Source organism: Geotrypetes seraphini, chromosome 11, assembly GCF_902459505.1.
Source record: "Geotrypetes seraphini chromosome 11, aGeoSer1.1, whole genome shotgun sequence".
Lineage (NCBI taxonomy): Eukaryota > Metazoa > Chordata > Amphibia > Gymnophiona > Dermophiidae > Geotrypetes > Geotrypetes seraphini.
The window spans coordinates 131,840,238-131,864,626 of NC_047094.1; the positions used below are offsets into that span (position 1 = coordinate 131,840,238).

Below are 24,389 nucleotides of genomic sequence, written 5' to 3' on the forward strand. Positions count from 1 at the left end.
TGGCTTGCCATCTATTTGCTCATTTTTCAAAATCAAATTCTAAAGCAGTACGGAATTAGGGGCTCAAGAGTTCCAGTCCAACCACGCCAACTCATGCGCGTGAAAACTCAAATAGAAACTCTGGCGCTCAAATTCCCTGAACAATCTCCCCCCTCCACCCACTTTCTCCGAGGTCTTTCCTCTCCTCCTGAGCTATTTGTGGAAAACACCAAAGGCAGATTTTGGGGGCGGGGGGGGGGGGGGGATAATTTCTTATTTAACTGCAGTATGGTTGCCTTGTTGGCCCACTTCTGCACTGACCTGATAAAGGAGGCGAGGCTCGCAAAACTAGCTCAATAAAAAGCCATCACCTACAATTATTTTTGCTGACCATTTCGTTTTGTGAAACTTTTATAGGAAACCTGTCACACTGAGTTCAAAACGTTGCCCTTTTCTTCAATTAGCAAGCGTTCCACTTCTTTCTAGTCAAGACTTTGCCAAAACAGTTCACCAGCACTTCAGATCATTATACTGGCTTTCATTTCTTCTGGACTTCTGATTCACCTTTGCTTTACCTTGCAGTCTTTGGTGCTATACTCTGATCTTTGTCCACAATAGATAGATCCATATGGTCAATGCCAACTTCTGTGGAAACTTTCACTTTCAACTGAAAAAAAAGAGAAGGCAACATGAGTGATCAAACACATGAATAATGGGAAAGAAAAAAAAAATCCTTTCTTCCCTTCAACAAAAGAGAAAGCATTTGATGCATATTTAGACTTTACATGTTTTTGCATGATGTCGTTACAGCTAGTACTCCAACAACCTTATAAACAAGGCCCCTCGTGGCCTGAGACAATACATTTACGGTAAGGGCCTACATTCCCAGTTATTTTAATCATTCCCATAATAAGCGAAGCTCCCCAATCTCTTGTGTGTCCGGTTTTGTCTGTCTTGACTATACTGAAAGCTCTGTCAAGTAGCAGCTGTCTTATAAGAACATAAGATTTGCCGCTGCTGGATTAGATCAGTGATCCATCATGCCCAGCAGTCTGCTCACACGGCGGCCCTTAGATCAAAGACCAGTGCCCTATCTGAGTCTAGCCTTACCTGCGTATGTTCTGGTCCAGTAGGAACTTATCTAACCTTTTCTTAAATCCCTGAAGGGTGCTTTCCCCTATAACAGCCTCTGGAAGAGTGTCCCAGATTTCTACCACTCTCTGGGTGAAGAAGACCTTCCTTATGTTTGTACGGAATCTATCCCCTTTTAACTTTAGCGAGTGCCCTCTCTTTCTCTTCATCTTGTTTACATACAGCACTTTGCACCTTTAGTAGTCCAATAGAAATAAGCAGGAGAATGAGGAGGAGATGGGGGCCAGGAAGATTTGGAAGTAGCTAGCAGAGAAGCCAACCCAGCAGATTATTCTCTGTCCCCTCCCCATACTGATCTGGGAGGAAGAAAGCAGTCATGTGGCTGCCTCCTCTGTTGCTGGGGGACTCAAGGGAATGGGACCTTTTACACTGCTTTTTCAGTGTGGTTACATAATCAAAACGGTTTACATATTTTAGACAGATACTTATTTTGTACCTGGGGCAATGAAGTGTTACATAACTTGTCCAGAGGCTGAAAAGTGGGAAAACAGACTTCCTGATTGATATGGAAGGCAGAGACTACTTTCATTAGAAAGGATGGAACTGTGAGCAAGGACAGCCCTGCTTCCATAATCTTAAGAAACAGCTCCCTGCAAGAGAGAGCTTGTAACTCAGAGACTCTTCTCACCAATGTAATCACTACCAAGAACATCGTTTTACCATCAGATCATATGGAGCCCTACCGAGACTTTGTAAAATGATATTAAGGTTCCAGGATAGGAATGGTAGACGCACAAGAGGGCGCAATCTGAGAGCCCCTTTAAAGATTCCTGCCACATCTGGATGAGAGGCCAGAGATGCTCTCTCTCTCCAACCTCAGAAACAGGAAAGGCCCGCTAACTGCCACTGTCAAGGGCTCATTGGCTCTAAGCAGAGTGGAAATTACCATCTCCAAACATCCCTTCCTTACTAGGGTAGCTCACTCAAGAGCCATGCTGTAAGCCCAAAGTGTTCCGGATTCTCTATGGGAATCGGGCCCAGAGTCAGGAGATCCATCTGAACTAACAACCTGAGACCTTTGTCTCTCTGTAGATGTACTAGGTCCTTATACCATGGTCTGTGGGGCCAATCGGATGCCACTAGGACAACCAGCCACGGATGACTTGCGATTTTACGAATGACTCAGCCTAGCATGGGCTTGTATCTTTGGCTGAAAAAATAATCCATCTTTGTGTTTGCTCTTAAAAGCACAATTTAAAAAAAAACCAAAAAACAGACCTTTGCGTTATTTGATTTGGTTTCATACAGTTCCCTCTCAGATTTGTGTCGCACATGCTTCTATGAGGTATTTTAATGGCAACAAATGCAGTGGTAACAGCAATGAGTAATACCATGAGAATTAGGCCCATTACTGTCAAACACTTTAGTGCATTAGGGACAATTAATGCTAATGATAGTTACAAAATGTAGCTCCCTTGACAACCACCTTCCCCCACCAACCCCCTCCCTTTCGTAATGAAGTATCTCATTAGAAACCCGTCATGCAACTCTGACGGTGCCAATGTGTTCCTGAGCACCTCTAGAGAGAGACCGCTTTTGCTCTGTCCACTTCCACGCACAGAAATAAAAGCTCAAACACTAAATATACAAAGGTGACATCTTTTTATTGGACTAACTTAAGAGGGCAATTTGTTAAGACACTTGTAAGCAAAGCGGTATTTTACGCACAAAAATTGCTTTCTGCAAAATTGTCAGTGGTATATGATGTCTAAACTTGTGTGCGTACGTGATTACGTCTGTCTAACCTGGTTGGAGGTATGCGTGGGGGCCGGACTTGGATGGGATATGCATGTTTTGTAACATGCACTGGCAAATTTGTGCATGCTTGAAAAGCAGGTGTAAATGTATGCAAGCATTAGTAAAACTGGTGTAACTTATGCACCTTCCTATCACACAGGTTAGAAAACCAGCCTCCCCACAAATTTTTCAACTAGCTTTTGGATATTAATTCTGTTTGGACCTGAGGAACAGGAGAGTTAATATCCAAGTCAAAAAAGAAACGTAGTCTCTGCCCGACTCGAATTCAAAACTCTCATCCTAGTCTACATGGAAGACATCTTGAAAGGTCTCTTGGACACACAAAGTCAGAGGCGTGAAGAAAGTACAAGAAATTTATTACGGTATACCGGACTCTAGTGCAGTTAATAGCCTGCCTACTAGAGTGTCAGAAACAGGAAATACACTGACTTTTATGCCCTTTTTGCGAACTAATATATGCAAAAACTACAATTTTCATTTGTTACTTCTATAACTTTTCTACAGTTATTATTGGTCCTAAGCTCACACTAGCAGATCACTTATCTAACTCTTACAGTTCTAAATGTAAAATGTACAGAAGGGCAGGGTACATCATGGCTCAAACTCTTATCTATTCAGCTTACAATGTGGTAAGGCAGGGACATACATTTTAGGCAGATGAAGTCAACAGATTGTACACTTTCTTCAGCTATGTAGACCAGAGCAATATTTTAAACAACAGTTAACCATTTCATGACCCTACAATCTTAAGGTTGAAATGATTTATTTATTCATTTTTATAGACCCAGGAACCCAGAATGGGTTACAAGAATACATACACAAAGTTTTCAGGAACGGAGATATGTACATTACAGTCAATAACATGCTACAGGATCAAAAGACAGATATCGAATCAATAACTTACAACTTATAGAGAATGTGACTAAGAACACATGCCTTGCAGAATCTAAGAAAATAAATCATAGGGTCATGAATGAGTATTAACCTATCTGCAGTGAATGGTAGAAAAACTGGTTGGCAGGCTCAGGTGTTCTGAAGTAAGGTACGTTGATCAAGGTCTGTCAAAGTTTGAGACCAGAATTGATCCGGTCCATGAAAAGAAGTGTCTTTACTGCTTTCCGGAAGGTCAGTATGTTATCAATTGCCCTAATGGCAGGAGGGAGTTGATTCCATAATTGTTAATTGGACAATTTCCTGCTGGAAAAGGGGATAGAGGGGTATAAATAGAGGATTACTGCACAGGTCCTGGACCTGTTGGGCCGCCACGTGAGCGGACTGCTGGGCATGATGGACCTCAGGTCTGACCCAGCAGAGGCATTGCTTATGTTCTTATGTTAATTAGTAGTGTACTTAGATTGTTGGTTTAACCCAGGAGTTTCCAACCTCGGTCCTCAAGAGCCACAATCCAGTTGGGTCTTCAGGATTTCCCAATGAATATGGATGAGATCTGCATGCACTATCTCCAATGTATGCAAATATAGCTCATGAATATTTATTGTAGAAAGCCTGAAAACCTGACCTGGCGAAGGCCCCGGTTTAATCATTACTATAATGAACGTGACAATGCTGAGGCCGTAATATTAAAACCACTCCTCAGACTACTGCCATGGTGCTGCGGTATAGCAGTAGCATCCAGATTGCCTACATGCGATGGGCATGGTAATGAAATGCCAGCTGCCCTGAGCTGTGATGCCAAAACCAGGCAAGCTGGGCAACCCAAATTCATCAATAGACTTCTAATACCCCATTTCTCCCAACATACTTCACGATCATCCAACAATAACTTGCTTGCAATCCCTTCATTAATCTAATCTAATCTAAGGCTTGGCATTATATACCGAGACATCAGTGAGGAAATGTCCGACGCGCTAACCCCGCTAGCGCGGCTTGATAAAAAGGACCCCTAAGTTTCGGGAGATTAATTTTCAAAGTGTCATGAGAAATAATATTTTTCCATCATTGCCCCCTCTCTCTGGAACTCAGCACCGGCCTATTTACAAGAGATTAATATGTTGGACGATTTTAAGTCTAGCCTAAAAACTATGCCTTTTAACGATGCTTTTGCAGTATGACCGTCCTTTTAAGGATGCTTTAATCCTTCACTAGTCCAGTCCCCCTGGCTAGTCCAGCCGTTCAGGTTGAACCCTCTGTGACCCCCCCTCCCTCTTGTTTTTTCCTCTAAAACAATTGTAGTTCTTCCCCTTCCTTTCATACCAGTCTATTTAGGTCTGTCTTGTTAGTCCAGCTATTTTGTCTTTTGATGTTTCTTTGATGGTATGTTCTAAGTATTGTATTCCCCTACTTATGCTTATTTTTTATGTAAAGCCGCCTGGATATTTGTATAGGCGGGATAACAAAATTTTAATAAACTTGAAATGTTCAATCATGAGGAGTGTAACCTACGCAGAGAGGCTGGTGTGGCTCAGGTTGCCTTATTGGACAGGGTGGATGGACCATGCAGGTCTTTATCTGCCATCATTTACTCTGTGTGTATTAAGTTGGACCAATAAAAACATATTGTCTTCTACTGTATTTGTCTACTGGCTTGCTACCTCAGGTTCCGTCTCTGGCGGTATTCAAAGCTAGACTAAATACCTACTTATTTGAAGCTGCATTTAAACACTGACCAAACCAACACATCTGTCTGTCATTCCCTTATATAGTTCCCTACCACCTCTTAGCCCCCTCTGTGTGTCTATCATAATTAGATTATAAGCTCTTCTGAGAAGGGACCATCTCTTGCATGTAATATGCACAGCGCTGCATGCACCTGGTAGTGTTATAGAAATGAATTCTAATTTGTTGTCGTCATTTGAAATGTTTGCTAAACCCAGTCAAGAGAAACCAGATCAATGAGAATGAGGAAAAATAAAGCATCATATGGCTAAAAATAATGACTTTAATGATTTTAATCACTATTTTTAAAGGCTATTACAGTTTATGTTTATATTTGGCTTATAGACAATGTACTCTGACTTAGGCATTTGCCGAAACATGGTCGCATCAAACCTGTTTTATGATCAAATCTTTTTTATTGGTACGAAAACATGAGTAAAGCATACTTGAGTACCAAAGGTATTTAACAATAGCTCCCTTCCCCCCACTCCTTCTCTGTCTTAAAAGCCCTTGTGGTTGCCACACTGATTCTCGTTCACCCAGTTTCCTTTGGTTTATTGCTTGTGGTTGCCTTGCCTTTCTTTACTCGGCATGAAGGGCATAGAGAAAGTGGAGAGAGACAGATTCTTCAAACTTTCAAAACATAAAAGAACAAGAGGGCATTCAGAAAAATTAGAAGAGGATAGATTCAAAACAAATGCTAGGAAGTTTTTCTTTACTCAGCGGGTGGTGGACACCTGGAATGCGCTTCCAGAGGATGTAATAGGGCAGAGTACGGTACTGGGGTTTAAGAAAGGATTGGACAAATTCCTGCTGGAAAAGGGGATAGAGGGGTATAGATAGAGGATTACTGCGCAGGTCCTGGACCTGTTGGGCCGCCGCGTGAGCGGACTGCTGGGCACGATGGACCTCAGGTCTGACCCAGCGGAGGCATTGCTTATGTTCTTATGGGAGAGGAGGAGATAGTGGATGCTGCGGATGGACCATTTGGCCTTTATCTGCCATCATGTTTCTAGGTTTCTATAACCATAAAGCTCTATGACATCACAATGCAGGTGCAAAGAGCCTTAGCCTATAGGAAGAGGAGATGCAAATGTTAAGAGCCTTAGCCAATGCGCTTCCAGAGAGCGTAATAGGGCAGAGTACGGTACTGGGGTTCAAGAAAGGATTGGACAATTTCCTGCTGGAAAAGGGGATAGAGGGGTATAGATAGAGGATTACTGCGCAGGTCCTGGACCTGTTGGGCCGCCGCGTGAGCGGACTGCTGGGCACGATGGACCTCAGGTCTGACCCAGCGGAGGCATTGCTTATGTTCTTATGGGAGAGGAGGAGATAGTGGATGCTGCGGATGGACCATTTGGCCTTTATCTGCCATCATGTTTCTAGGTTTCTATAACCATAAAGCTCTATGACATCACAATGCAGGTGCAAAGAGCCTTAGCCTATAGGAAGAGGAGATGCAAATGTTAAGAGCCTTAGCCAATGCGCTTCCAGAGAGCGTAATAGGGCAGAGTACGGTACTGGGGTTCAAGAAAGGATTGGACAATTTCCTGCTGGAAAAGGGGATAGAGGGGTATAGATAGAGGATTATTACGCAGGTTCTGGACCTGTTGGGCCGCCGCGTGAGCGGACTGCTGGGCACGATGGACCTCAGGTCTGACCTGGCAGAGGCATTGCTTATGTGCTTATGTGGCCCTTATAAATAACTTATTTGTCTTTCTTTTTTTTTTTTTTTTTAATTCTTTATTCGTTTTAAAAATCTTTCATCAAGTGTACAATATTCATAATCAACGCAATGAAACAAGGCACTTGGCATTTCTTACATTATAATCTAAACATATAAATGTAACCCTCTCCCCACCCTCCCTCAAAACCCTTCATTCATGTAACGAAACCTATATTTGTATCCCTCCCCCCTCCTATTATTATATGATGTCTGACTAATAGGAAAATGGCATTTAATCATGACGAAAAGACGCCAATGGCTCCCATATTTTAATAAAATTATTATAATTTCCATTTTGTGTCGCTATTGATCTTTCTATTCTATATATGTGGCATAATGAATTCCATCAAAAATTAAAGTTTAACCTGGTATGATCTTTCCAGTTACAGTGGTGCCTCACACAACGAACTTAATTGGTTCCAGGAGCAAGTTTGTTATGCGAAAAGTTCGTTATGTGAAACGCGTTTTCCCATAACAATACATGTTAAAAAAAATAATTCGTTCTGTAGCATAAAATATGCTAAGATGACATAAAAAAAGATAAATTTTTTGTTATTATTTTTATTTAGATACATCTAAAAACATAATTGTTTTTTAAAACAACACACATTTTTTAAATTTAAAGACAGACTAAGTAGAGTCTAATTTTACAGTGAGAGAGGGCAGAGTCTCAGCGGCAAAAACTGGGACTTAACTGTTCATTTTTTTTTTCTTGGCTTATTTTTGGTTGGCCCGGTGGTTTTCATGTTCTGTGGTGTTAGTTTTTTCTCTTTTTCGGTGCGGTAACATGGCAGCAGAGGTGGTTAAAAGTTGTTTCCGGTGTGGGAAGCGGCAAACACCATCGGGGTTATGCGCTGCAGGGTATGTGGACGCTTCGGGGGAAGATGTAGTAATGGCGCCGGTTGAGTTGGCATTTTCCCGCCCGAATGATGTGCATTCAGTTTCGCTGGCTCTCTCAGTGGATGCAGCCGCATCGGCGGTGCAGGACCCACAGCTGCTTGATACCGTGCTTCTTTCCCTGCCGACATCACTTTCTCTTCTCGGCGGGGTGTCGGCTGTAGCGCCAGTGCTTGTTTCACAGGGAGCCAGGCGGAGAGAGGGCAGTTAAGCGCGGTGCCTGCGCGGAAGGATGCAGCTCGGGCGACTTCGTTGTGTGAAACGAAGTTCGTTGTGGGAAGCAAGACATGAAGTTCGTTGTGCGCAGCGTTCGCTGTGCGAGGCGTTCGTTATGCGAGGCACCACTGTATTAGTAATATGTTGGATGGCAACTCCAGTCATGATCATTAAAAGTTTATTGTTACTCGATGATATCCGACTCTTTTTTCTCATACACATTCCAATTATCACAGTATCATAAGATAACGCTACATGGTTTTCCAATAAACAATTTATTTGATCCCAGATTGAGTTCCAAAAGGCTAAAATCTCTCTGTTCTCTTCACTAATCATGCATGAAAACGGAACCCTGAAGACACAGAGCCTTCAGGAGCATAACTAACATTTCTCAACAGCGGGGTTTAGAGCTGGAAATTGAATCTTACATTCTGCCTTTTCACGCTCAGGAATGTACAAAGCAAAGTACAAGCAAAAGCAACACAATAACAATATACATTAATAAAATTGACAACAAAAACGTGTGAGATTGCCTAAGAGAAGACTCAAAACTTCTACAAGGAGCAAGACACAAGGACTTATCGTTGCATGTACACTATATCTGCAGTTATTAGGCCTGTCTGAAGAGTGGATTCTCATTTGTTTTAAAATATGTTCTCCCTTAAATCTCTGGGTAGATTTAAATAATATAGAAGTCCTTGTAGTTGTGGATACCTTTAAAAAGTACTGCACAGAAAACAACAAAATCGATAGATGTCTGTATTTTATTTTACAGGTTTATTTAAAATTTGATTATATCGCTTCTAATACTTCTGGACCTGATTTGGAAACCCATGTTTACTGATTGGAGCTTTTTTCCTATGTTATTTCTATAATACAATTGTAAATCACTTTGACATACATATTAAGGGTGGTATTGATATGATTCAGACGTTCAAATACTTGAAGGGTATTAACGTAGAACAAAATCTTTTCCAGAGAAAGGAAAATGGTAAAACCAGAGGACATAATTTGAGGTTGAGGGATGGTAGATTCAGGGGCAATGTTAGGAAATTCTACTTTACGGAGAGGGTGGTGGATGCCTGGAATGCGCTCCCGAGAGAGGTGGTGGAGAGTAAAACTGTGACTGAGTTCAAAGAAGCGTGGGATGAACACAGAGGATTTAGAATCAGAAAATAAGATTAAATATTGAACTAGGCCAGTTACTGGGCAGACTTGCACGGTCTGTGTCTGTGTATGGCCGTTTGGTGGAGGATGGGCAGGGGAGGGCTTCAATGGCTGGGAGGGTGTAGATGGGCTGGAGTAAGTCTTAACAGAGATTTCGGCAGTTGGAACCCAAGCACAGTACCGGGAAAAGCTTTGGATTCTCACCCAGAAATAGCTAAGAAGAAAAAATAAAAAAATTTAAATTGAATCAGGTTGGGCAGACTGGATGGACCATTCGGGTCTTTATCTGCCGTCATCTACTATGTTACTATGTATTATCAAACACCAATAAAACATGTTTACAACCTGTGCTCAGAGAAGGGATGAGGTAAATGCTATGGGTAAAGAATGAGGAGCTTTAATAAAGCTGTATGATGATTGGAAAATTAGTAAGCTGGAAATAGAATTTATTGCTAGAACCGAAAGAATTGAGGTCATGTAGATAGGTGGACAAGAAAAGGCTAAGCAGAAGCAACAGGTCAGGTTTACTGAAAGAGCTGAAATGGAATAAGCATAGCTGGAACAGTGGGTGCTGTAGTTTACTGGTACTGCTACGTGAATAGATGCGAGCGTTCAAGTCAAACTTAAGTACTGTGCATTTCGTAGAGAAAGACACGGGGATAAATCTGTCCCTGCCCTCGCAGGATCCCTCTAGTCCCATCCCCTGCAAGCTCCGTCCTCATCTGCACAAGCCTCAGACACTTTAAAATCCTATGTAGCAACATTCTAGAGCTCAGACTGTGATGTCATAATGCCTCATTCCACCAATGCCTAAGCTCCGTCCTTACCTGCACAAGCCTCAAACACTTTAAAATCCTATGTAGCAACATTCTAGAGCTCAGACTGTGATGTCATAATGCCTCATTCCACCAATGCCTAAGCTCCGTCCTTACCTGCACAAGCCTCAAACACTTTAAAATCCTATGTAGCAACATTCTAGAGCTCAGACTGTGATGTCATAATGCCTCATTCCACCAATGCCTAAGCTCCGTCCTCATCTGCACAAGCCTCAAACACTTTCAAATCCTAAGTAGCAACATTCTAGAGCTCAGACTGTGATGTCATAATGTCTCATTCCACCAATGCCTAAGCTCCGTCCTCATCTGCACAAGCCTCAAACACTTTAAAATCGTAAGTGTTTGAGGCTTTTGCGGTTAAGGCAGAGTTTGCAGGAAGGAGACAGGGGCAGGGATGAGACCGGGATATTGAGATCCTGCAGGAACCGTGACAAATTTGTCCCCATGTCATTCTCCAATTTCTAGTGCTGTGTAAAGGGCTCAACCCTGGACCATGATATAAAACTGAGGTACACTGTCACAGCTAGGGCTGAGTGACAAGGGGAGAGTTAGGATGGCTTTTATTACCTCTACTTTAGCATAAGCCCCATTTTTATGAAATAAGACCTAGTTACTTGATGATCGATTATGGTATAAATGTGTCTGTATTGAAAAAAACCATCTCAAAAACCCCTAACTCTATTGTAACACATTTACAGAAGCTCATGTCAACTGTTCTGAATTGACTCCTCAGTCATTAGTAGCAGTATATAAGCTTTCAATAAACATAATGAAAAAAAATGCTGGGACTCTAGATCATTTACTTTTTTTCTGTCCCTTGGTCAATGCCTTTTGGAAGTTAATTTGGTCCCAAATTAATTCAATGTTAGAAAATCATGTTGCCCTATCCTATGATACTATTTTATTTGGAACGTCTATGAAATTCAAGTATCAAATTTCAGCAAATAACAATAAACTTTTGTTAATACTGATGGGGGTTGCCATTCAACATATTACTGGAAATTGGAAGGGCTATACTAAACTTAATTATACCTTTTGGTGGAATTCAGTTTGTCATATTTATAAAATGGAGAGAGTGTTTGCTATACAGCAAGGAAATTATAATAGTTTCAAAAAGATTTGGGGGGGCCATTGATTGCATATTTTAATGATTAGACACCTTGGACACCTTTTTACTACATAGGACTATATTTAATGTGGGGATGGGGAGGTATGTTATGTGATTTAATGGGTTTATTCCTGATGAATGGGATGGGTGGGGGAGGGGTCTTTTTTATATGCATTTGACAATAATTGTTAGAATGTCAAGTGATTTGTACGAATTATTTGATTGGATTTTGTACACTTGTTGCACGAGTTAAAACTGAATAAAGAATTAAAAAAAAAAAAAAAAAAGCATAATGAATGGGGTTAACACACCACATCTTAACATTCCCCCCCCAAATATCATTCCATGCTAGGTCTAGTTCAAACAACTTAAAAGAACAGAAAAGCAGGGGTTGTAGGAACCAAAACTACCAGCAAAAGAAACACGAGACTGCATTCACAACACTGGCAAAACTGTTTATTAGAATAGACCAGAGTATATATTAGCTACACACCTCAACTTCATTTGCGATGTATCGACTGTCTCCTTCCACGAGGACAGAAAAGTCATAATATCCACTGGCAGGTTTGACATCCATGAAGTTAAGCTCGAAGGCGTCACTACGAAAAAGGTAACACAGGTATTTAAGAAACTAGTAAGTGACAGCATAAAGAAGGTATGGGCAAGGCCGGGAACACAGACGTGCGCTGTGCCCATATGCCAATGGGGCAGGGCTACTGCAGCAGGGCATGATCTAAAAGCCAAATGGCCCATCTGCAGCATCCACTCTCTCCTCCTCTTCCTAAGAGATCCCACATGCCCGTCCCACATTTTCTTGATTTCAGATACAGTCTTCGTCTACCACCCCCACAAGGAGACTATTCCATGCATCTACCACCTTATTTCCTTAGATTACTCCTGAGCCTATCACCTCTTAATTTCATCCTATGCCCTCTCATTCCAGAGCTTCCTTTCAAATGAAAGGAGACTCGCCTCATGCGCATTTATGCCACATAGGTATTTAAACGTCTCTATCATATCTCCCTTCCCCCGCCTTTCCTCCAAAACTTTGGAGGCGTTCTGCAGAATCACGCTAAGTCTTGTCCTTTTCAGCACCAATATTTTAGGTGTCATACATAGGATATGGCTCCAAGTCAATTCAATTTTAAATCCAGCAATAGGAGAAACAGATTTGTAGAAATTGGTGCAATAAGTCAATTGGCAGTGGTGGCACAAAAGAATTCATTCCAGGCCTGAAATGCTTAAAAATATAATAATGTCTAATATTTATTTGATATAAGAACATAAGAATAGCCTTACTGGGTCAGACCAATAGTCCATCAAGTCCAGTAGCCCGTTCTCACGGTGGCCAATCCAGGTCACTAGTACCTGGCCAAACCCAAGGTGTAGCAATATTCCATGCTACTGATAGTTATTTGCGAATCTCCAAACAAGCAGCCTCCCTCCCATCTCCACAACTTACCTTTGATACAATTCTGTTCGGTATGTCAATGGGAACAAAAAGTCAAATTTCATCAAGCAATAATAAACTTCTATTGATTATGACAGGAATCGCCATGCAACATATCACCAGTAACTGGAAAAATTACAATAATCTTAGCTATACATTCTGGTGGAATTTGTTGTGCCACATTTACAAAATGGAAAGAACAATTGCCATACAGAAAGGGAATTATAATAATTTTAAAAAGATTTGGGGGCCATTGACAAATTATTGTAATGATTAGACATCATTTTCCACTGACAGTATATTTATACATAGGGGGGATGGTATAAAATTCTATTAAAGGTTAGACCATGGATGCTTGTCTGGACCTTTTGCCATTTTCAATAAAAATACTTTGAAAAAAAAAAAAAAAAAAAAAAAGAATACAATATTTATATGATATTTTTGATTGAAATTTTTGTGGGAAGGGTGGGTGGGGAGGGAATAAATTTATGTATTTACGATGGCAATAGAAAGAAATTCAAGTGATGTGTAAAAGTTTTAAATGATGTAATATTGTGTACTTGATGTAAGATGAAAAAATGAATAAAGAATTTGAAAAAAGAAACCCTGGAGGTGATGCGGGGCAGAAGCGACCTTCCTACTACGTTCCAGCCCATGCAGATCCCCGATCAAAAATGGTTGCCGCAAGTTCCTGCGAGTTCCCGTGGTCTTGCGAGATTGCTGCGGGAACTTGAGGCAGCCATTTTTGATTGGGGATCTGCATGGGCTGGAGTGTAGGAAGATCGCTCCTGCCCCGCTTCACCGTTAGGCTTTAAAAGGGGTCCGGGAGGGAGCCAGGGTGGAAGCTTTAAAGTTTTTTGTGATTTTTTTTTTTTTTTAATATTCTTTATTCATTTTCATATTTTACATCAAGTGCACAAAATATTAAATTACAACAAATTATTACACAATATCACTTTTATATCTACTACCTAAAATTCTAATAATATTTTTACCCCCTCCCCCACCACCCACCCTTCAACTGCTTTCCAATCACCCTATACACATTATATAACATATTATGTAATATTATTTCCATTACCCACCCCTCCTGATGTGCCATAAAGACGAAAAAGAAAAGAAGAAGAGAAAAACTGATGATCATTCACTACAATATTTTGTCAATGGCCCCCATATTTTTATAAATTTAGTATATGTCCCTCTTTGTATTGCTATTGCTCTTTCCATATTTGTGATTTTTTAATATTCGCAAGGGAGATGTGTACCACCTCTTGCCAAAAAAACCCAATAAACCAGTTTACTGAATTATAACAACCCCCCCCCCCCATGGATTAGGCAATTAAAGTACCCAATGGGGAATGGATAATCACACAAGGTGAATAGCCAAAGTTATGCAGATAGGCGACACAGATGAAAACTCCGAGATGCACCATAAACCCTATCAATTCAGAGCTTCGGAGGGAAAATCTTAAGCGCACAAACAAGCGGCTATAGTCATTTCTGTCATTAATACTACAGTCATTGTTTTGTCATGGTCTGACATTTGCTATCACCGAGGGCAGAACTGTCCATTGCAAGCTAAAATACACATTTGTTTCTTACCCTGAAGGGGTGAATAACATCTTCTGGAGGACAGAGGCTTTGGTGGAGACAGATTTGGCATAATCCACCTTAACAACAGCTCGAGTCAGTGGCTCTGACATGACATCTGTCACAAGCAACTGGAAACCAAAGGAGGGGAAACGATTTAAAAGTCATCTATATTATTAGATAGAAATAGCACAATGGAAAGGGATTATTTGACTGGCCTGAGTTGTAGGTACATCCTACAATTACTGAAAAATTTTAGTTAATCGAGACGTGATGACCCAAGAGAAAGACATGGACCGAGACTGTCTTTTTTCAGAAAGAATGATTAAACCATGAGAAAGCAGTAAAGGCCTCTTTTACAAAGCCACGCTAGCGGCTGCTCTGCGCTAACGGCCCCGAAGCCCATAGAGAATTAAAGGGCTTCGAGGCTGTTTCCGCACGGCTCTGTAAGAGGCCGTAAATGTATTGATTATGTATGATGTTTTATGTATGGATTTCATATGATATTCTGTAATAAAAGCTGCACAAGAAAGTACAAGACATGTACGTATCGGTACAATAGGCCCAGTTCCGTATGTTGACCAGTTTGTTGCAGTCCCTTGGGTGGTCATCTTATAGAGCAATGTCACTCAAACTTTTTGAGCTCCAACACACTAAACGGAGCAAATGTTTTTCGCAGCACATTTTAATTGAAATTATAAAATTGCAAAACCAACAAAAAATTACATCTGAGAGTTATTTATTTAAAGTTCTCCAAGCCAGTGTTCTTCAACCACCAGTCCGTGGACTGGCGCTGGTCCACAGAAATTTCCTGCCGGTCCACAGGGCCAGCATGTGCATCAGGCCCAAAACTGTGTTCTTCAACTGCCGGTCCACGGTGCGATTGATGCGGCTTTATCTTCGAGCCAGCTCCCTCTGATTCAGTGCACAAAGCCACAGGCAGTGGCTCTTATGCGCGTCCTACGCCTGAACTGGAAGCCTTCTCTCTAATGTTGCAATGTCAGAGGGAAGGCTTCCAGATGAGGCATGGGACGTGCAAGGAGCCGCTGCCCGCAGCTTTGTACACTGCATCAGTGAGGAAGAGGGAGCCAGCCTGAAGATAACACCGGGGGTGGCATAAACTGGCCAGGTGGGAGCAGGCCAGAAGGTAAAGCATAGCATGGAGGGAGGAAAACAACAAAGGTAAGGAGAATGATTTTATTTTTGAATTTAGTGATTGAATTATGTCAAGTTTGCGAATTTACATCTGCTGTCAGTGTAGTTTATTGTGTATTTTGTATACCCAATATTGTGTATATTGTGTATCTATGAAAAATGAATGGAAAAAATAGTGTTACAATTAGTACTATTATGGGGGCGGGGTCTGGCCCAAGACTTAGCCCAGTGTTCTTCAACTGCCGGTCCACAAAATAATTCTTTTATTTCTGCCGGTCCATAGGTGTAAAAAGGTTGAAGAACACTGCTCTAAGCTATAGATGGGCAATTGTAACAACGGTGAAACTAAAGTAGATAAAATAGAATTGCTAATCAGTGCGATGGATGTGCTTGTTTTTGGAGTGCAAATTAACTCAAAATGCGGCTCAATAGTCAACAAGCAAACACACATTTCATCATCCACCATCTGCTGTCATTCTCTTTTTTCAATTTAATTCTTGTCAGAGCTGAAAATCCAAGTTTGCAAAGATAAGAAGATCCAAACGGTAACAAAGCTTTGATTGTTGTGTTGCTCAAGTTAGGATAACTACTGCATTAAACATAAAACTAAAATTACTTGCCCACTTGCCCTTAGTTTTCAAGGACCAATCACGTCAAAGAATGATGCTTGTCTGGGCGGTTGTATCCTGTCGCACACAAACACTCATAACATTGACAGACTCTTGCGTACGCAACATACGTGTCATCTATTCTAATGTATACTTATGAAGGGAATTTTAAAAAATAAAGTCCATTTATTAAAGCCTTTTGGCAGTCAATTTGGGATCAAATAAATTGTATGCTGGAAAATCATGTAGCATTGTCATATGACACAATTTTATTTGGCATGGCTATGAGAGCTAAAAGTCAATTATCCTCTAATAATAATAAACTTTTAATGATTTTAACAGGTGTTGCCATTCAACAAATAATGTATAACTGGAAAGATTGTAAAAGATTAAACTACTGTTTTTGGTGGAACTCTGTGTGTCACTTGTATTAGCAGTTCAAAAAGGATATTTTAATAAATTTAAGGATGTGCGGGGGCCATTAATAAGTTATTATAATGAATAATTAGCATTTTTCCCTACTTACTATATACAGTGGTACCTTGGATTACGAGCATAATCCGTTCCAGGAGCATGCTCGTAATCCAAAATGCTCGTTTATCAAAGCGAGTTTCCCCATAGGAAATAATGGAAACTCGCTTTGATACGTTCCCCCCCCCCCCCGAGGCCAGGGCGCTGCTCCCCCCCCCCCGCGTGGTCCGGCACCCCCTGTGAGAACAGGCACCCCCCGCCCGACCAACTGTAACTCACCCCCCCCGTCTGGCACCGGCACGAGAACCGCTCCCCCCCCGCTCGCAAAAGCCCCCCCCCCCGCTCGAATTGGCACCCCCCTGCGAGAACAGGAACCCCCCGCCCGACCAACTTTAACTCGCCCCCCCCTTTGGCACCGGCACGCAGCCCACAAGTGCCGGTGCCAAAGGGGGGGTGAGTTAAAGTGCCGATTCGAGCGGGAGGGGCCCTTTGCGAACGGGGGGGGGGAGCGATGCCGGTTATCAGGGGGTGCTCGCAAATCGAGTCAACACTCGGTTTGCGAAACACGTTTTGCTCGTCTTGCAAAAAACACTCACAAACCGGGTTACTCGCAAACCGAGGTTTGACTGTATATTGTTGGAGGGTGGGGGTTGGGTTTTGAAGTCTAATAATAAATTATAGGACAAATGGTATATGTTATTATATTATGTAAGATGTATTTGCTTGAATACAATTTTGAAGGGTGGGTTGGGGTTAAATCTTCTTTTTGAGAATTTGTAGAGTTTCAAGTGATGTTGTATATTGATTGTTGATTTTTCTATACACTCGATGTAATATTTAAAATGAATAAAGATATATATATATATATATATAAAAAAGTAAAATTCTGGACTCTCTCGTGACACAGTTTGAGAGACACTGTTCTAGAGGGTGTACTGTATATGGCTTGGGTAGGCAGGGAACATTTACTGGAGGCACACATATTACAGTTATACTGGGAGTGGGGGGTGTAAGCCAGGTTCTCTCTCCTCATACATTCTGGCATCCTCTCAACTGCCTTGTGCTCAATCCCCTTACGCGCCCTAGGTTGTCTTCCCCTAACACTTCAACTGTATTCTCTTCTCCTGCAATCAGCAGAAAGCAATCAGGAGCCCAAGGAGAGACAGAACAGCACGCCGGCATGTGTACAGTGACTGGCTCCCACATGTCTCTCTCTTTTTATCTGTCCGTTACTCCTGTCTGTGATATTAGTGACAGACAGATGGATTGCAATTAAATCTGTGGCAACTTGACTCAATTTTAACTGAAAAATGCCTTATCATAAAAGAGATTAACATGGTATGCATTCATAATAGCACAGTAATGCAGACTGTGCAGCTATCACTGGAATTTCTTCCAGACTATCAGGTCAGGGTCTCAAGAGTGCTGGACCCTCCTGCCTTCTTTCGGGATCCAGAACTTTTAAAATGGAAAATGAAGCAAAACAAACGGTTACAAACTGCAAAGAGAGAAAAGCCGCAAGTGGTAAAATGAAACTCACCCTGAGCACTGGCTGCTTATGAGAGACTGACGCCGCTCCGTCTGGAACAACAATTAATGGGAGGTGGTAGTGGTTCCGAGACAGAGCTGCTGCTGCCGTTGCCACACTGTAGGCTTCAGAGAGCTTGTCAAAGTTCTTTTTGCTGAAAATGGCGTTCACTAGCTGGATGATCTGATCCTGAGGTTAGGGAAGATAAAAGAATTTTTAAAGCCCTATTAACTCCCTTGCACTAAACTTGGAGAAAATAGGGACAATTTCTATTAGCCCACTTCCAGAAACATAGCCCAGCAGTCGCAGCACAAAGTAAAGTAAAATGGTGTGCTTCTACCTAGCCAAAGATCTCTGCAGAGCCAAGCAGGCAACACATCAGACCAATACACTTGTCACTTCCCTGTGACATTTTACACCAGTGGCTCCTGTCTCCGTCCTACAGTCCATCTAACCAGCTTCGCTTTCAGGATTATCACAATGAATTTGCATGTGATCGATGTTTGCAATCTGAGACTCGGTAGCTGCAAATCTGTCTCATTTATTTAGTTTTTCCAGCTCATCATGTGAAATATTGTAAGATGTATTTTATGTGCATACTAGTTGTTTAGTCCGTTACATTAACGGGTGCTAGCAGCCCTTCTCCCTTACTTTTACCTCCTCCCTGTCCAGCAGCACCCCCACCCATTCCCTGCTCACCCTATATAGCAGTAGCCCTTCTCCTTTTATCTCCCCCTGTTCAGCATCACCCCATTTCCAGCTCCCCATATCCAGCAGTAGCTCTTCTCTTTTGCAGGAGCCCTTCTCCCTTCCTTTTACCTCTCCCCCCCCCCGGTCTAGCAACACCTCTTCCCTGCTTCCCCTATCCAGCAGTAGGCCTCCCTTCCAGTTACCTCCTCCCCTGTCCAGAATCACCTCTTCCCTGCTCCTCCTGTACTGCAGCACCCCCTTACCTGCTCCCCCTGTCCAGCCTGGTGATCTCCAGCCATCAGGCTGGCTCCTACAGGGAGTCTAGTTCCTGTCCGGTCCCCGCCAGGCATGGGAGCCTGCTCCGCCCCCTCCCGACCTGCCGGGAGTATTTGAATTAGACCCGACAGTTCCTGTTGAGGGAAGCACTCCTCACCAGACTCAGCGGTGAACTCCAGCCATCGGGCCGACATCCGCCTTGTTTGTTTGTTTTTTTTTAGTTGAAAGACGCGGCGGTGGCTCCTCTCATGATCCCCGCCTGCATCGGAAGTCCGACGCAGGCGGGGATCGTGAGAGTAGCCACCGCCGCGTCTTTCAAAGAATCGTAAGCCGCACATGCGCACTTCCTATGTGTCGCTACAGCTCACGGAAAACCGGCGCACACATAGGAAATGCGCATGCGCGGCCTAGCGTTTTATTATATTAGATATTGTTGCATTTTTGTGCCTTTATAAATTATCCTCGTACTGTTTCCCTACCAGTTTTGTTCCCCTCTTACATACATATCACTGCTAAGTTAAAAACAAAATAAGTTACTTATGCTGTTACTGGTTTCTCCCATATCTTCATTTAATCACTTTCTTTCCTCCTACTCTAGGTCTAGGGCAACTTCAATTTCCTTAGAAAACTATTTGACATGTTAACTGCCCTCAGTCCCATTAAACAGCTTGAAATAACTCACTAGTTCACAAAAGATATTCTCTTTCTAAAGCTTCATTGTCTGCATTGTTGAAGGTTAGCAGAGATACTTCACACTGGATTCAGAGTCAAATGCTAAACAATTTTCTCTAATTATACCAATTTTGTTTATGCCACTTGATCTCTGTCATGCTCCAGAAACTAGCAAGCAACTGAAGTCACCTTAGTGTCTTTTTTTTAACATTAAAAAAAATTTTAAAAAAATCTTCTGAACACAAATTTTTACTTCTACTTAATTTCTATCAGAAGAAATAGCCTCAGACTTCACACAATATTAACTCTCAAATTCTGTGTTAAATAGATTTTTTTTTTAATTGAAAAATGAGGGACTTCCTTATGAAATATCTGGGAGATATTTTGAAATCACGATTCGATGTGATACCCCCACTGAATATGGTTTTTTGTTGTTGTTTTTTTTTTTTTACTTACCCTAGAAAAGAAAACAAACTGAAGGTGAAGGGACATGAACTGAGTCACCAGACAGTTTGAATATATCTGATATCTTAAGAGGCTTCTATAGAAACCTAGGAGTAGGTTGCTATTAGTGAGTTTTGGTATATGAAGTCTTCCACTTAGGTTCTTGCTAAAGACCAGTTTCCCGGCGCTATGTAGCAGAGCATGCAGTTTAGTGTGTCTTTTAGTGTGGTGCTTGAGAGTTGGCAAGCTAAAAGGTCCATGCATGGGTTAGATGTTTTCTCAATTATATTAAGGGTTAGATCTTGTTTGATTAAGATTGCTAGGCCTATGCTGAGGAAGGTCAGACATCTTTTTCATCACCGCCACTTTTTTATTTCAGTTCAGTCAATCATATTATTGCACCTTGATTATTGTTATGGTATCTACCTCAGTATTACAAAAACTTGTCTTCATAGATTACAACTGATCCAGAATACTGCTGCTAAATTGATTTTCGGGAAATGTAAGTTCAATCACGTGACACCATTACTCCAGTCTTCATTGGCTCCCTGATTAGAGTTCAGTTTAATGTGCTTATGTTATTTTTAAAATTCTTTATGGTATCTTCACTCCTCTAGTTCCTTTATCCTGGAATCTTTAAAAATTCTCTTTTGCAAGAGGCGACCAACAATTTAAACTATCTCTTCCTTCCAGAAAAGGGATTTTAAAAGGAGTTAAGATTTTTGGTCAATACTTGATTTTTAAGTTTTCTCAACTTTGGAACAATCTTCTGTTCCATTTAAGAAGCTCCGGTTCTCTTCCAATTTTCCGTAAGCTCTTGAAAACTACTTTATTCACTAAACACTTTGGAAATTTTTCTTTTTATGGTTCTTATTTGTTTGTTAACTATTGTAAACCAAGTTGAACTTTCCTAGAATGAAGACTTGGTATATAAAGCCAAGCATTAGATTGGACCACTTTTTATACAATGTTTTATTGACTTAAATAAAAATCTTGCATCAAGTACATCACTTCTGCAGTTCTCTTTTTTGGTTCCTTTGGTACACTTACTGCAGACTCATTGGATTTTTTTCTTCTTTGTGACGGACCATTGGTCTGACCCAGTAAGGCTATACTTATATTTTGGACTGCACAAAACCTAGAGCATTCTGTAATGGTACTGGGTGTGAAATCCTTTATAATCCTGGAGAGAAATCATCCTGCATGGATTTCTTACACCATAAAACAAGCTTAATGTGGCTACTTTGAAAAAGAACAAGTTTTTTTAAGAACATCTGATTTATTTTGAGCTTTCGGTGTCCCCTTTATTGTTATATTTACAGTGGGATTTCTAATTAGATTGTCTGAGCTTGAAACATAGTTAGATTAAAAGTAGTCATTCTAAAATGTGGAAACAGTACATAGTCCAAGTAACAGGGTCAAGATAAAACACATACACACGACTTAAAGAATAAGGTAAGGGGAAGTCAAAGTATAGGACAAAGCCGGCCTGGAGCGCGAGAGGGACAAGAGGGCTCCTTGCTAGAGAACGACACAGTGACAGAATTCATCACTGTTCCTGTAATCACAGATAACCGCAGGAAACCATCCCGTGTCATTCTTTAGTGTCTTATCTCAACCTCAGTTCTTCTACACCAGCATTCTTCAATGCAAGGCTTGAGGGTCAGTGGCTGGGCCCATTCATACTTTGATTCTTCCCTCTCTCCTTAAAGAATGACATGGGGATGGTTTCCCTTGGGGGCAGGAATAGTGATGAATTCTGTCACCATGTCATTCTCTACTTTCCTGCTGTATACCTCCTTCAGCGCTGGCTCCATTCCCACATGTTCTGACAGTCTGTAGGTGGCAGCAACAAAAAGAGCTGTGGCCTCCAGCCCTTCCTCAAACTGCAGATAGACACCTCCCAGGTCATCCAAACGAGCAACAAGATCCTAGAAGCAACAGAGAAAGTAAACATTAGGTTGTACAAAATGCCATACTAGTAAGACCAAAGGTCCATCAAGCTAAGCATTTTGTCTCTGACCAGGGCTGGCTTAAAGTTAGACTAGGATGTTGCCTAGCCACGGGACTTAATTTCTGGGGAAACTGCCTGGAACACAGTTCCACCACTTCTTTTCAGACTCCAGAGCAGCAGAGGTGTTCTTGCTCCAGCCTCTCCCTTTCGAGGAAGCTTGCAGGGAGCAGGAGAGGATGGAGTGAGCCTGGAGCAGAAGAAAACAATCACTTTACTCCCTCTTTTCCTGTTGCTGGTCTCCACAGTTCCACTTCCTTTTTTGTCTACAAATCAAGCCCTGGGCCTAGAGCAGCATCTTCTGGAGGTGGCAACAGCTGCTTTCAAACCAGACAGGGTCAGATTCACAACCTTAAAGAACCATCAACATGCATTTTTAACCACCAGAAAAAGGGCAATTTTCAAATAAACTTTTACAAAGATAAAAATGGATTTTGGAAAGTTACTCTGATTGAGGTAATTTTGTAAGGAGTGTTCAAGTTTTAGGTACCATGAATGTGCACATGCACAGGGCAAACATGGACATAACAGCTACCATACTATGACAGATCAAAGGTCCATTAAGCCCAGTATCCAACAGTGGTCAATCCAGGTTAAAGTATCTGGCAATATCCCAAACAGTAAAACATCTTATGTTGTTTTATCGCAGAAATAAGCAGGGGGATTTTCCCAAGTCTATCTTAATAATGGCTAATGAAATTTTAGAAAATTGGCCACACCTTTTTTAAACCCTGCTATGCGAACTGCTTTTATCACATTCTTTGGCAACAAATTCCAGAATTTAATTACATATTGAATGAAGAAATATTTTCTTCAATTTGTTTTAAATTTACTACTCAGTAGTAGCTTCACTGTGTGCCCCCCCCTATTCCTTGTATTTTTGGAAAGAGTAAACAAGTGATTTACATCTACCCATTCCATTTCACAGTCTGACCACAGGGTACTTAGTGTCTCAAATACGTATTGTTTTGCTTCTCTACCACTAGGAGGCAGTACACATTGCAAACTAGTAGCAAATTACATGGTACAAACACTAGGTGTCACTGTACATAGCAACCAATAAGTGAAAATTTCACTGTGAGATGATTCAGTCACTAGGTTTCACAGTAAATATATATTTTGCAAATTATACTTTCCTGTCTTAATAAAGATCCAGTCCAGAAAGGAAACAGGGTATGGCAGCAGGAAGGGAAGAGTAGGGATGTGAGATAGGTAATCATGCAGAACAAGAAAGGGAGGGGCAGAGGAAGAATTCCCTAGTTGCTATGGTTCAACTGCTGCAGCTGCTTGCTGTCCTCTCCCACAGACATACATTGAATTATTATTTGGGGACTTTATTTCTCTGGAACTCTCAGTCCAAACATGTGTCTTTTCACCAGTTTTTCCCCCAGGATAGATTTGTTCCTATTCTTTTTTGACATCAGACATTTTTCAGTCCCTTAAGTACAATCCCCCCCCCCCCCCCATCAACATTGTTGAGTCATAAAGGATAAAACATGAGGAAAATAATGATTTTGCTGCAACCAAAAATTGCTTAAAACTTGCTTCTAAATCAGTTATTTGAATTAGTCTATCTTGTTTAAACATTCACTTTCCAAATCTACTAGAAAAGTGTTAGTGATTTAGAGAAGCTAACCAGTTCTGACCTCAATCTCTTCCACAATTCCACTCAGGTCGGCTTGTTGGGAAAGGTAGGAAGCTGTCAGTAAGGCCTCGATGGTTCTGTAACAATAAGAAAAATCTTTTGGCCAGTTCTGCCATGCAGAGGAATCAAGCAGATTGGTCTAAACAGGAAAACTTCAATGGGTATTATCTGAAATAAATATGAAAGGCTGAGTCTCTGAACACTGAAAGAAATGAACACATAAGAACATAACAGTTTGCTGTACTGGGTTCACCTAGTCCAGGGGTAGGCCATTCCAGTCCTCGAGAGCTGGAGCCAGGTCAGGTTTTCAGAATATCCACAATAAATATGCATGAGATAGATTTGCATCTCAAGGAGGCAGTGCATGCAAATCCATCTCGTACATATTCATTGG

At 41.4% G+C, this 24,389-nt stretch overlaps 1 protein-coding gene across 2 annotated transcripts in view; it reads right to left on the minus strand.

Annotated features, from left to right (window-relative positions):
- The window catches only part of RPN2 (ribophorin II), a 73,783-nt gene that overhangs the window by 35,661 nt on the left and 13,733 nt on the right, over positions 1-24,389 (minus strand). For both annotated transcript variants that reach the window (XM_033963691.1, XM_033963692.1), the window contains exons 5-10: positions 23,997-24,072; positions 22,136-22,270; positions 18,270-18,446; positions 14,508-14,626; positions 11,949-12,054; positions 555-646 (exon numbers count right to left, since the gene is read on the minus strand). In XM_033963691.1, coding sequence (XP_033819582.1) covers positions 555-646; positions 11,949-12,054; positions 14,508-14,626; positions 18,270-18,446; positions 22,136-22,270; positions 23,997-24,072 — 705 coding nt within the window. The remainder of the gene's footprint in view (positions 1-554; positions 647-11,948; positions 12,055-14,507; positions 14,627-18,269; positions 18,447-22,135; positions 22,271-23,996; positions 24,073-24,389) is intronic.